General features: G+C 54.6%; 1 protein-coding gene across 1 annotated transcript in view; it reads left to right on the forward strand.

Moving 5' to 3' along the window:
• Col7a1 (collagen type VII alpha 1 chain) overlaps nt 1-13000 on the forward strand; it is a 36086-nt gene that overhangs the window by 12345 nt on the left and 10741 nt on the right. Inside the window, 44 exon segments of the mRNA XM_048334880.1 lie at nt 15-41; nt 252-296; nt 370-405; nt 900-944; nt 1025-1060; nt 1177-1209; nt 2012-2014; nt 2182-2214; nt 2355-2408; nt 3026-3085; nt 3404-3439; nt 3526-3606; nt 3708-3743; nt 4381-4425; nt 5108-5179; nt 5421-5456; nt 5920-5946; nt 6089-6118; nt 6250-6330; nt 6404-6439; nt 6525-6560; nt 6648-6728; nt 6995-7030; nt 7424-7486; nt 7566-7610; nt 9200-9235; nt 9314-9349; nt 9461-9556; nt 9641-9676; nt 9769-9804; nt 9923-9970; nt 10279-10314; nt 10443-10556; nt 10678-10878; nt 10978-11013; nt 11096-11149; nt 11263-11331; nt 11410-11454; nt 11568-11630; nt 11822-11866; nt 12104-12139; nt 12249-12284; nt 12457-12501; nt 12896-12928. Coding sequence (XP_048190837.1) covers nt 15-41; nt 252-296; nt 370-405; nt 900-944; nt 1025-1060; nt 1177-1209; nt 2012-2014; nt 2182-2214; nt 2355-2408; nt 3026-3085; nt 3404-3439; nt 3526-3606; nt 3708-3743; nt 4381-4425; nt 5108-5179; nt 5421-5456; nt 5920-5946; nt 6089-6118; nt 6250-6330; nt 6404-6439; nt 6525-6560; nt 6648-6728; nt 6995-7030; nt 7424-7486; nt 7566-7610; nt 9200-9235; nt 9314-9349; nt 9461-9556; nt 9641-9676; nt 9769-9804; nt 9923-9970; nt 10279-10314; nt 10443-10556; nt 10678-10878; nt 10978-11013; nt 11096-11149; nt 11263-11331; nt 11410-11454; nt 11568-11630; nt 11822-11866; nt 12104-12139; nt 12249-12284; nt 12457-12501; nt 12896-12928 — 2214 coding nt within the window.

Below are 13000 nucleotides of genomic sequence, written 5' to 3' on the forward strand. Positions count from 1 at the left end.
GTCATCTCTTCCAGGGCCTTCGGGGACTTCCTGGCCCCAAAGTGAGTACAAGGTGGGGGTGCGGGGAGGGGAGGAATCACATGTAAGGGACCATATTTACCCATAGGGTAAAGGAGGCCAAAAGGCCCGGAGGTAAGGGGCTGTCTCACTTGGATTCTATCATTTCGGAGGGGGCTGGTTAGTGATTAATACACTTGGTTTAGGGGTTCGTAGCTGAAGATCCAGCTCTTCTCATCTCTCTCCATCCTTAGGGTAACCAAGGCTTAAAAGGAACCCCGGGTGAAATTGGAGAAAAAGTAAGTGCAAGCCCGGGGTGAGTCGGGAGGATCTAGAACAGTCTTAGCTCGCTGACCTCTTTTGTTCCATCAGGGTGAACGGGGACTCCCCGGCCCTGCGGGACCCCAGGTAAGCCCGCCATTACTGCCGTGTCCTCTGGAGCCCCTCCTGCTTTTGACTTTTCTTTTAAATTTGTGGGTTGTGTGGCTTGCACTTGGGGTTTACTGTCCTTGAGCCTCTTGGTGCGGGTCTGGGGAGTCGGGGTGGGGGGTCCCTGGGAGAGAAGATCTTTGTGCTCAAGACCAGCACTCTACCCCTTGAGCCACAGCTTCTGGTTTTGGGGTGGCTTCGAACTGCGATCTTCAGAGCTAGGATGACAGGCGTGAGCCACCAGCGCTCTGCGAGGAGACCATGTGTAACCTTTTGACTTAGTCAAAATGGCCTTGGCTTTCCTTGACCCTGATTTTCTCTCCGGCTGCGTTTGACTCCTGCCAATCTGAATCCCAGTCCTCCATGACATCCATCCCCTCTCTAGCCCACAACCCACCCTCTCCTCTCTGCTTACCCATAATCCCTTGGGTCCTCTCCCACCTGGGGCAGCACTTCTGATTCCTCTTCCCTAGGGGCCGACGGGAATTGCGGGGCGCCCTGGAGCCGAGGGTCCTGAGGTGAGTCCGTGACTGCGGAACTGTTCTGTGTTTCTTCCTGCCTCATCCCCTCGTGAACGCTTGCTTTTCTCCACGTACAGGGTCCGCCAGGACCCCCTGGCCGCCGAGGAGAGAAGGTGGGTCATGAGCTGGAGGGATAACTTGGCATCGGGGATATGGCCAATGGGACTTTGGGATTTGGGGTTCCTAGTGGAGTTGCTGACCTGTGCCTGCCTCTATCTTCTCTCCGTAGGGAGAGCCTGGTCGCCCTGGGGACCCAGCAGTGGTGAGTGAAAGATGGGACCCCGAGTCCAACTCAGCCCTGGAGATGTAAACCACTTCTCCGGGCTGTGAACTGGAGAGCGGTTCAGTGGCTCTCCTGATGCCAGAACTTTCCTCCATACCCCCAATGGTGATCTTGTCTGCTTCTTTAGGGGTCACAAACTTTTTTTTCTTTTTGTCAGTCATGGAGCTTGAACTCAGGGCCTGGGTGCTGTCCCTGAGCTCTTCTGCTCAGGATAGCGTGCTACCACTTTGGAGTCACAATGCCACTTCCAGTTTTCATTGGAGATGAGTCTCATGGACTTTCCTGCCTGGGCTGGCTTTGAACCACAGTCCTCAGATTGCCACCTTCTGAGTAGCTAGGATAACAGGAGTTATATACTGGTGCCTGGCTACAAATGTTCTATTAGCCCATTTGGACACAGAGACCTCTGGGTAGACACTGCAATGTTTTTGTTGTGCCAGTCCTGGGGCTTGAACTTGGGGTCTGGGTGCAGACTTTGGGCTTTTCTGTTCAAGGCTATTTCTCTACCACTTGAGCCACACAGCTATATTTGTGGTTCTTTTTGGTATTTAATTGGAGATAAGAGACTCAAGGGCTTTTCAGAGCCCAGGTTGGCTTTGAACTGTGATCCCTAGATCTCAGCCTCCTGAGTTGCAACACTGTGACCTCTTTTTTTTTTTTTTTTTTTGCTAGTCCTGGGGCTTGAACTCAGGGCCTGGGCACTGTTCTTGAGCTTCTTTTGCTCAAGGCTAGCACTCTACCACTTGAGCTGCAGTACCCACTTCCGTTTTTTTCTGTGTAGGTGGTACTGAGGAATCGAACCCAGGGCTTCATGCATGCTAGGCAAGCACTCTACCACTGAGCCACCTTCCCAGCCTGTGACTTTTTGATTTTATTGAATCATACCAATGAAGTCTGGGGTTCTGGGATACCCAACAGGAACCTAGTTATGACTCTCCTCTTTGTTTTCAGGGTCCTGGTGGTGCTGGAGCCAAAGGAGAAAAGGTATGACTGTATAGGGTCGATGTCAAGGTCACAGGGTCTATCTTTGGGCCTTCTTGGAAGCCGCAATAGTTACAGCCCAGAGTGCTGAATTGTGGGGTACCTGGAATTAAAAGACCGGCACTGATCTTTGTCACTTTCAGGGAGATGTGGGGCCTACTGGTCCTAGAGGAGCTGCTGGAGCCAAAGGGGAACAGGTAAGTGGGGGCAAAAGTTTAGGAAAGGAGTAGCTGAAGGTTGTACCCTTTTGCGTGTGTGTGTGTGTGTGTGTGTGTCAATGCGCATACGCGTGTGCACCCACGCCTACACTGGTACCAGGGCTTAAACTCAGGGCCTCATTCGCACACAGTGAGACCAAAGGAGGCTGCTCTTAGGAGAGGAACACAAGGGTGCAATGCGTATATGTACCTGATCCTGTAAAATAATTTTTATCAAAATGAACTCCAGGATGGGATAGGAGGGAAAAACTGAGCCAGACTGAGGGAAGGAGTGACCTTGTCCAAAAAGAAATAAACTCTTTACCTGACTTATATAACTATAGCCCCTCTCTACATCACCTTTATAATAGCAATTAAAACACATTTTTTAAAAATCCCGCAGGGCCTTGCAATGGTCTTTAGCTTTTTTTTTTTTTTTTGCTCAAAGCTTTGTGGGCCTGAATTGGAGATAAAGAGTCTCACTGACTTTCCTTTCCAGGCTGGCTTTGAACCATGCTCCTCGGGTCTCAGCCTCCTGAGTAGACAGAATGACAGGCATAAGCTACCGTCGCTCAGCTCATTGTACCCTTTTGACTCCTGATCTGTCCATTCAACAGGGCGCACCTGGGCTAGCTCTTCCTGGAGACCCCGGCCCTAAGGGAGATCCTGGAGCCCGGGTAAATAAATACGGGGGATGGGGCTGTGTGACAGAGATGAGGGGGTGGTACCTGAGACCCCTCTCATTAAACCCCTTCCCAGGGCTGGGGATATGGCCTAGTGGTAAGAGAGCTTGCCTCGTATACATGAGGCCCTGGGTTCGATTCCCCAGCACCACATATACAGAAAACGGCCAGAAGTGGCGCTGTGGCTCAAGTGGCAGAGTGCTAGCCTTGAGCAAAAGGAAGCCAGGGACAGTGCTCAGGCCCAGAGTTCAAGGCCCAGGACTGGCAAAAAAAAAAAAAAAAAAAAAACCCTTTCCTTCCTACCCCCTTCAGGGTCCCATTGGCCTCACTGGCAGAGCAGGAACTCCAGTGAGTATATGTGATCTCAAGATTTCTGGGCTCACCTCCTCTCAAAAGCCGCCTGCTGCAATGCCTCACTCTTATCTCCCCCACAGGGTGACCCAGGGACTCCCGGAGAAAAGGGAGACCCTGGGCGGCCTGGCTCTCCCGGACCTGTGGGCCCCCGAGGACGTGATGTAAGAGGCTGGCGCTAGAAGGGCTCAAGGCGGGGATCGGGGAGTAGAGGGGTTGCCAGCATCATCAGGTTTTGGGACCAGGACTGCCTCATGTCTCACAGGGTGAAGCTGGAGAGAAAGGTGACGAAGGTGCTCCGGTAAGATGTGCCCCCATTGTGTGTGCGTGTGTGTGCACACGTGTGCGTGCGTGTGTGTGTACCACTTTCCTTTGGCTTTATTATTTTTTAAATTAAGTCTGGCACTCTACTACCTGAACCACACCTCCCCTTCAAGCTTTTTTGGCGGAGATAAGAGGCTCAGAGAGGGGCTGGGGATATGGCCTAGTGGCAAGAGAGCTTTCCTCGTATACATGAGGCCCTGGGTTCGATTCCCCAGCACCACATATACAGAAAACAGCCAGAAGTGGCGCTGTGGCTCAAGTGGCAGAGTGCTAGCCTTGAGCAAAAGGAAGCCAGGGACAGTGCTCAGGCCCTGAGGTCAAGGCCCAGGACTGGCCAAAAAAAAAAAAAAAAGAGGCTCAGAGACTTGGCTGCCTAGGCTAGGATACAAACCCTGGTCCTCAGATCTCAGCCTCCTGAGTAGCTAGGATGACAGGCGTGAGGTACCCGTGCTCATTCTTTCTCTTTGAACTGTGATTCCCAGGGTCTGAGGTTCCACTGGATCATCTAGTCCATCTCTGGCCATTGTCCAGCTGGTGCCAAGGCCTTGTTATTCCTTACTCCCCGAGTTAGATCTTAATCGACCTCACAACCTGACTTTTCTCTCCATCCCCAGGGTGAGCCAGGTTTGCCTGGAAAAGCAGGCGAGCGAGGCCTTCGGGTGAGTCTTGTTAGGTAGAAGGAAAGGTGGATGGGGGGGTGATGGGAAAATCAATAGGCTTGATGGTGACAGGAAGCACTAAAAGGGTGGGTGAGAAAAGGTAAGAGATTCTGCAAGGTGGGTGGGGGTGTAGGGTGATGGGAGACTGGCATGAACTTTTGGAGTGATCGGGAACTGGAGCAAGAGAAAGCTTCATAGAGCTGGGAGCTGATGGCTCACCCCTGTCTTCCTAGCTACTCAGGAGGCTGAGATCTGAGGATCACAGTGGAACACAGCCTGGGCAGGAACGTCTCTGAAACTCTTATCTCTAATTAACTACCAGAGAACCGGAAGTGGTGCTGTGGCTCAAAGTGGTAGAATGCTAGCCTTGAGCAAAAGAGCTCAACCTGACCAACATCAAGAAAGGAAGGAAGGAAAGAAGGAGAGAGGGAGGGAGAAAGGGAGGGAGGGAGGAAGGAAGGAAGGAAGGAAGAAAGAAAGAGAGAGAGAGAGAAAGGAAGGAAGGAAGGAAGGAAGGAAGGAAGGAAGAAAGAAAGAAAGAAAGAAAGAAAGAAAGAAAGAAAGAAAGAAAGAAAGAAAGAAAGAAAGAAAGAAAGAAAGAAAGGAAGGAAGGAAGGAAGGAAGGAAGGTTTATAGAGGATGCTTAGCCAGAAGAGTGTCTCAGACTATCTGCTCTTCTCAGGGGACACCTGGAGTCCGGGGTCCCGTGGGTGAAAAGGGAGACCAAGGAGATCCTGGAGAGGATGGACGAAATGTGAGTCTTGAACCTCTGACCCATTTACTCCTCATCCCATCTCAACTTCTCAACCCCTGACCCTGCCCTCCTCAGCCTACCACCCTAACCTTCCTAGTCCTTATTCTCTTGGACTCTTTGATCCTAACCCCCCCACCTCCCCCCAAAGGCCATCAGGATCCAATAAGTCCACATGGTACTTTTAAACCTCCCCCCAAATCTGTGTCTGCCCCAAGTGATCCTGATCTCTGGCTTTCTACAGGGCAGCCCCGGACCTAAGGGTGATCGTGGGGAGCCGGTGAGTAGCCTCAGGGCTGGGCTGGCCCTGGATCCCAAGGAGATGGAGAGTTTATTTGTCCCGCAATAAGTGATGCTCTGGGGGCTGGGAATATGGCCTAGCGGTAGAGTGCTTGCCTCGCATGCATGAAGACCTGGGTTCGAGTCCTCAGCACCACATTTATAGAAAAAGCCAGAAGTGGCGCTGTGGCTTAAGAGCTAGAGTGGCTAGCCTTGAGCAGAAAGAAGCCATGACAATGCTCAGGCCCTGAGTTCAAGCCCCAGGACTGGCAAAAAAAAAAAAAAAAAAAGTGATGCTCTGTAGTCATACCAGGAGAGTAATTATGGCCACTACCACTACCACCCCCATCCCCAAGACCTGGCTCCTCTTCTGTGGGTTCCCATCAGAGGGCAGAGAAGAGCCTGTAGCAAACATGCTCTCTCCCCTCCAGGCTCCTCTGAACCCTAATCATTTCCTTTCCTAGGGTTCTCCTGGTCCCCCTGGACGGCTGGTAAGCGTGCTCTCTTCTCATCCCTTCTACTTCCTCCATGGTCCCTCCCCTACCCCAACACTTCCCATTGGTCCCCCAAGCCCTTCACTGAGCCCAGTTTCTCCTGCTGAAGTGTTCTCCTCTTTGGCCATTTCCCTCACAGGTGGACGGGGGACTGGAAGGCAGAGAGAAGGTACTGGGGGTGGGGGGGGTGGTCTTTGGGTGGGGTGAGACTGTGCGTGTAGGAAAGATCCCGAGTGTACCCCATCCCCAGCAGGGCCTGGCTCCTGGGACATTCCCTTAGCAAGCCTATCTCTACCCTAGGGAGAACCTGGAGACCGTGGGCAAGAGGGTCCTCGAGGACCCAAGGGTGACCCTGGTCCCGCTGGAGCCCCCGGGGAGAGGGTGAGTATCACTGGTCCCGTGGAAGTGCATGAGGCTGGAAAAACAAACCCTCTCTGATTCTTTCTATGCTCAGGGCGTGGATGGGCTCCGGGGACCTCCAGGCCCACAGGTGAGTGCTGAATTTGGCCCCTTCGGCCTAAGTCCCCCCCCCCCCATCTTGCCCTCGCCTCTTATCTGACCTCTTTTCCCTCCAGGGAGATCCCGGGGTTCGAGGCCCAGCAGGAGAAAAGGTGAGAGGGTGCGGTTTGGGCCACAGATCTGTGCCCCACAGATTCATCTCAGCTTTCCCCACCTCTCACTGCTCTGTGTTCCCGCAGGGTGACCGAGGCCCCCCTGGTCTGGATGGCCGCAGTGGGTTGGATGGAAAGCCAGGAGCCCCCGGCCCTCCTGGGCTGCATGTAAGTCACTTCCGGAGTGACTTCCGGAGTCACTTCCGGTTGTCCCCTTCTCCCTGACCCCTTCACAAGAGAGCCCGAGACCCTGGCCTTGTCTATTTGATCTTAGCCTTTACCTTGGGGTCAGGTGTATTGTCTGTCTCCTCCCAGAACCTAAGTCGTGTAGGACATTTTCACTTCCCATGAGGCCTTGGGTTCACGGGAGCCAAAACCCTGCCAGCAGGTCAAGGACACTCTTACCCCGTGGCTGACTTTGAATCTTTCCTCAGGGTGCTGCAGGCAAAGCGGGGGAACCAGGGAGAGATGTAAGTAAGGGGAGGTGCTTGGTCAGAGGGTGGCTTGAGGGTCCCACAAAAGCCCCATCCAGGTCCTGGTGGTCACAGTATCATTAGGAGCAGGGGCGGGACCAGCCTTTGGGAGAGGTCTTGATTTCCTGGGCTGCCTATTTTAGTCAGTCCCCCTTCCTGGCGTCCTGTCTTAAGAGATCTTAGTAGACCCCCAAGTTCTGGGGGTTCTTCCTTTCGGGTTTGCATCAGGAACAGGCTAAGTCATTGCTACTATGCCTCAGAAGATCTCAACAATCCTGGGAAGGGGTCTCTACACTGGAGAAGGGTCTCTGCGGGACTCTTGTAGTCCATGCGGGGTGTCCTAAGGGATCTCTCAGAGGCCCTCTCAATCCTAGCAAGCACTTGTTCTAGGGGCTCCCTGGCCTCCGAGGAGAACATGGGCCCCCTGGTCTCCCTGGCCCTCCTGGAGCACCGGTGAGTCTGGCTTTCATGCTGTCTTTTTGGGGGTCTTTCCTCCCCTTGCCTGAGTCCTGACATCTGACTGTTCCCACAGGGAAAGGCGGGAGAAGATGGCAAACCCGGCCTGAATGGAAAAAACGTGAGTATATGTCCAGGGCAGCCAGAAGCTAAATCTGCTAAGAAACATACATAGAGCTGGGCACCGGTGGCTCACGCCTGTCATCCTAGCTACTCAGGAGGCTGAGATCTGAGGATCACAGTTTGAAGCCAGCTTAGGCTGAAAAGTCCCTGTGAGACTCCTATCTCCAATACACCACTCAAAAACCGGAAGTGGCGCTGCGGCTCAAAGGGGTAAAGCATTAGCCTTCAGCATAAAGAGCTCAGGGACAGTGCCCAGGCCCTGAGTTCAAGCCCCACGACAGACAAAAAGAAAGAAAGAAACATTAATAAATTCATGCAGCCCATCTGCAGACAACACACAAAACATATATACACATATACATATACATATACACAAGTATATATACAGGTGTACATATGTTCATGCACTGACACCTGCAAACCCAGCCCGGATATGCAGACGCATCTGAAACGTGGTTCTAGATGCACACGCAACTTTGCTGACGCGTAATGTCAGGTGAACGTGCCAATGCGTGTCTCGAGGGCCTTACATGTGCCAAAATAACCTGCAGCCAGGGGCGCAGGCAAAGAGCCACAGACACGGGTCGAGAGGTGTGGACATACTGGCAGGAAGCCACATTCAACGGCTTGTGGAGACAAGTTAACACACAGACACTGTCGTCACTCAGCTATGTGCTGCTTAGACTCGAGACTGCACATGTGACCGAGGCTTTGCCATGGGACACATTTGGGGATGTGCTAGCACATGCTTTTTTTTGGCCAGTCCTGGGGCTTGGACTCAGGGCCTGAGCACTGTCCCTGGCTTCCTTTTGCTCAAGGCCAGCACTCTACCACTTGAGCCACAGCGCCACTTCTGGCCACTTTCTGTATATGTGGTGCTGGGGAATTGAACCCAGGGCTTCATGTATACAAGGCGAGCACTCTTGCCACTAGGCCATATTCCCAGCTGGCACATGCTTTAAAAAAAAAAAAAGTTTGGGGGCTAGAACTAAGGCGTGATCTTGAGTACCATCCTTTAGCTTTGTCACTCAAGCCTGATATACTGCCACTTGAACCGTACCTCCACTTCAGGTGGGTTTTTTTTGTGGGTTTTTGGTGGGGATTTTTGATGGTTTATTGATGATAGGAATCTCACAGGGCTGGGAAGGTGGCTTAGTAGTAGAGTGCTTGCCTAGCATGCATGAAGCCCTGGGTTCGATTCCTCAGTACCACAGACACAGAAAAAGCCAGAAGTGGTGCTGTGGCTCAAGTGGTAGAGTGCTAGCCTTGAGCAAAAAGAAGCTCAGGAACAGTGTCCAGACCCTGAGGTCAAGCCCCCAGACTGGCCAAAAAAAAAAAAAAGAAACTCACAGACTTTTCTCCCCAGGCTGGCTTCTAACTACCATCCTCATATCTCAGCCTCCTGAGCAGCTAGGATTACAGACCTCCACCACCAGCATCCAACACTGCCATAGACATTTAGAGCCATAGTTATCTATCTGCATAGGACCATGCACAATGAAATGCACACAGGACTTACAGGGAAAAAAAAATGCCAGGCACAGTTATGCACTGGGACCTGGGATGATATAAATCTTCTGCCCACAGGGAGAGCCTGGAGACCCTGGAGAAGATGGGAGAAAGGTAAGACCCCCCTCCCCCAGGGGTCAGCCCTCGGCCTTAGCTTGGGCCATGTTTATAAAAAACCTTTGTCTTCCTTAGGGGGAAAAGGGAGATTCAGGAGCCCCTGGGAGAGAAGTGAGTGGCCGGAAGTCTTTTTTTTTGAGCCCCCACCCTGCACCTGTGAGTTGCCTCCATTCTTTCCTGGCCCTTTGGGGGGGGTCCTGATGCCAACTGCATCCTCCACAGGGTCACGAAGGCCCCAAGGGTGAGCGCGGAGCACCTGGGAGTCCCGGACCCCAGGGTCCCCCGGGTCTCCTGGGACAGGTGGGCCCTCCTGGCCAGGTGAGTGCAGAGAAGTTCAGACAGGACGATGTAGCGGGATGCCCCGACCCTAGGTGACCCCTTCTCTCTTCTGTCCCATCTCAGGGCTTTCCTGGAGTCCCCGGAAGCGTAGGTCCCAAGGTAAGCGCGTAACTGTTAAGAGAGGAGGGACGGGAAAGGACTGACCAAGGTTTGGGGACACTTTTCTCTACCCGATCATTCTCTGCCCGCAGGGTGACCGCGGCGAGACTGGCTCCAAAGGCGAACAGGTGAGGCCTCGCCTGCCTCCATCTTTTTTCAACCTACCCAGGTTGCCACGGTAACCCCCATGGGCCGCCTGCCCCCCAAACTGGGTCTTAGCGACCCATCATCATTTGATCTCTCTAGGGCCTTCCTGGAGAACGAGGATTGAGAGGAGAACCTGGGGGCACGGTGGTGAGCCAGACTTGGGACCTGGCCCTTGGTGGGGATTTGCCTGTCCCTCTCCATCCTGTCCCCCCACCCCGTGCCCCCTCCCTCGTCCCACTGGGCTTGCTGTATGTAGCCTCACACACAGAAACCCGAGCCAGGAGGACATATTGGGAGGTGGGGGGTACAGGGTGACTGCTAGTGGCTTCAACCCCAACTTCAGTAGAGAGCCAAAGAATATTCTGGACAAGAGGGTGTGACATCTGTTTCTGGGAGGCCGGGGGGGGGGGTGCTTTTCTTTCGTGGGCATCCATTCACCATCCCTATGTCCCCAGAATGCAGAGCGGTTGCTGGAGACAGTCGGCATTAAGGTAGGTTATTTAAGTGGCTAAAGGTTGGGGGGGGCAGGGAGGGGCTCCCTGGAAACAAACCACTACCCACAGGGCCCAAAGAGGGAGTGGATGGATCTTGTTCCTCCATCCCCCTCGCTATTCCCCAGGCATCTGCTCTGAGGGAGATCGTGGATACCTGGGATGAGAGTTCTGGAAGCTTCCTGCCTGTACCTGAGCGACAGCGTGGTCCCAAGGGAAACCCGGGCCTGCCTGGCAAAGATGTGAGTGAGTGGGGTCACTTGGCCCGAGGACACGTGCCCCGTGGAGAGGAGAGTTATTCAGCCACCCAGCGTGCTTCTGTCATTCATTCATTCATTCATTCATTCATTCTGCTTTCTTCAGGGCTCCATTGGTTTTCCCGGAGAACGAGGGCTGAAGGGAGATCGCGGAGACCCTGGTCCTCAGGGGCCTCCTGGCCTGGCCCTTGGAGAGAGGGGACCCCCAGGGCCCCCTGGCCTTGCTGGGGAGCCTGGGAAACCTGGCATCCCTGGGCTCCCTGGCCAGGCTGGGGGTATAGGAGAGGCAGGAAGGCCGGGAGAGAGAGTGAGTCAGGGGGAAGGGGGGGCGGGGCAGGGAAGTGGGGGTCAGGAAGTGGGACATCCATGGCGGAGACATGACCCTCACCTCGCCATTGGATTTCAGGGAGAACGAGGAGAGAAAGGCGAGCGAGGAGAACAGGTGAGCCGGGTGGGGCTCCACGCGAGGCGGGAACTGACTGGAAGCTACGTGGGCACAGCCACGCCATTTTCTTTCTCTGCAGGGCAGAGATGGCTTTCCTGGCCCCCCAGGGCTCCCTGGTCCTCCTGGCCCGAAGGTGATCCACCCCCAGCCCTGGGTTCTAGAAATCCCACGGGGTCTGTAGCCCTGTAACCTTCTGTGACCCACCATGCCTCTCTGGCACGCTCACCCACGGCCTTGTGCGTGTAGGTGGCCATCGATGAGGCAGATCCTGGACTCGCGGGGAAACAAGGACCTCCTGGACCCAAGGGTGCTAAGGTCAGTGTAGGACTGGCCTGCGGGCCAGCCACCCCCTGCCGTGCCACTAGAGCCTGATTTGACATCTGATCCATACAGGGGGACCCAGGCAGCGATGGTGACCGAGGTTCCAAAGGAGACCGGGTGAGTCCCCCACCCCCACCCCCCCTGCTGTCTCCTCCTCTATGGGGGTCTACTAACAAACAGTGCGTACATGGCCGGGACTGGGGGCTCGAGGCGTGACGTTCTGCTTTCAGGGTACGCCAGGCATCAAGGGAGACCAAGGCGAGCCCGGACAGAGAGGTCCCAATGGCAGCCCAGTGAGTCCTTCCCCCCCCCCTCCCTCGTGCCACACACAGGTGAGGGGGTGGCTCTTGCACGGGTTTCTGTCTGGGGCCATCCAGGGCCTGCCTCTGGTTGTCTAGAGTCATGGTGGGTGGAGGAGAAGCCGGGGGGGGTGCAGTGAGAGGGGGAGCATAAGGCAAGATGGTCTTAGCTCTGTTCTCCACAGGGTTTACCAGGAGAGCGTGGTATAGCTGGGCCCGAAGGGAAACAGGTGAGTGGAGACCCAAGCTTGGGATCAGCCTCTGGGATCTGTGTGTGTGTGTGTGTGTGTGTGTGTGTGTGTGTGTGTGTGTGTGCACAGGCCCCTATGTGAGGACAGTCCACAGATTCACAGTAATCTGGGCCTAGGGCAGTGGTGCTGTGGAAAGGGTTCCCCAAGCAAAGGCCCCCAGAATGTAGGAACAAACCCAAGTCCAGATCAAGGCTCATCGACTTTTCCTCTACGCAGGGTCTACAGGGTCCGAGGGGCGCCCCCGGCCCAGTGGTGAGTACCTGAGCACCCTCCTCCAGAGCCCAGCCTTTGCCCTGCCTTAATTGAGCAATTCCCCCTGATGGGGTAAGACTGGCTCCTTTCATCAGACTGTCCCCAACAGGGTGGCCATGGGGACCCTGGACCTCCCGGTGCCCCGGTGAGTGCCGGGGAAACATCTCCTGGAGGGGGAGAGCTGGGGGGGGGGGGGCTGGAGAGGGTCGGGAGGGGACATCAGTCACTTCCTGATGAACCAAGTCTTGTTTGTGTGCATCCCAGAGCTCAGGTGGATAGTGCCAACCTCTGTCCCCTGCTGTCATACTTTTCTCTAGGGTCTCGCTGGTCCTGCAGGGCCCCACGGACCTTCTGGCCTAAAGGTGGGTATAGACATGTGGGGTGGGGGGGAGGTATGGACAGTGATGGAAGTGGTTCCTTTTTGTTGTTGTTTATCAGTCATGGGGTTTGAACTCAGGACCTAGGCTCTGTCCTTCAGCTGTCTTGCTCAAGGCTAGCACTCTACCATTTTGAGCCACAGCGTCCCTCCCAGTTTTCCTGGTGGTTTCATTGGAGATGAGAGTCTCATGGACTTTCCTGCCCCGGCTGGCTTTGAACTGTGATCCTCAGATCTCAGCCTCCTGAGTAGCTAGGATGACAGGTGTGAGCCACCGGTGCCCTGTCCACACCCAGGGTAACACGGGCCCGCCTCTGGGAGGGAAGCTCAGGAGCCCCATCCATGTGGACTCTGCTCATACAGTTCTGGGTCCTTTCTAGGGGGAGCCCGGAGAGACAGGACCCCCAGGCCGGGTGAGTAGCCCAGCGCATGGAGGAGGGCACAGAGAGATGGGTAGGACTAACACTGCGCTGAACACGTTCTGC

This window comes from Perognathus longimembris, chromosome 26 (genome assembly GCF_023159225.1).
Source record: "Perognathus longimembris pacificus isolate PPM17 chromosome 26, ASM2315922v1, whole genome shotgun sequence".
NCBI classification, from domain to species: Eukaryota; Metazoa; Chordata; class Mammalia; order Rodentia; family Heteromyidae; genus Perognathus; species Perognathus longimembris.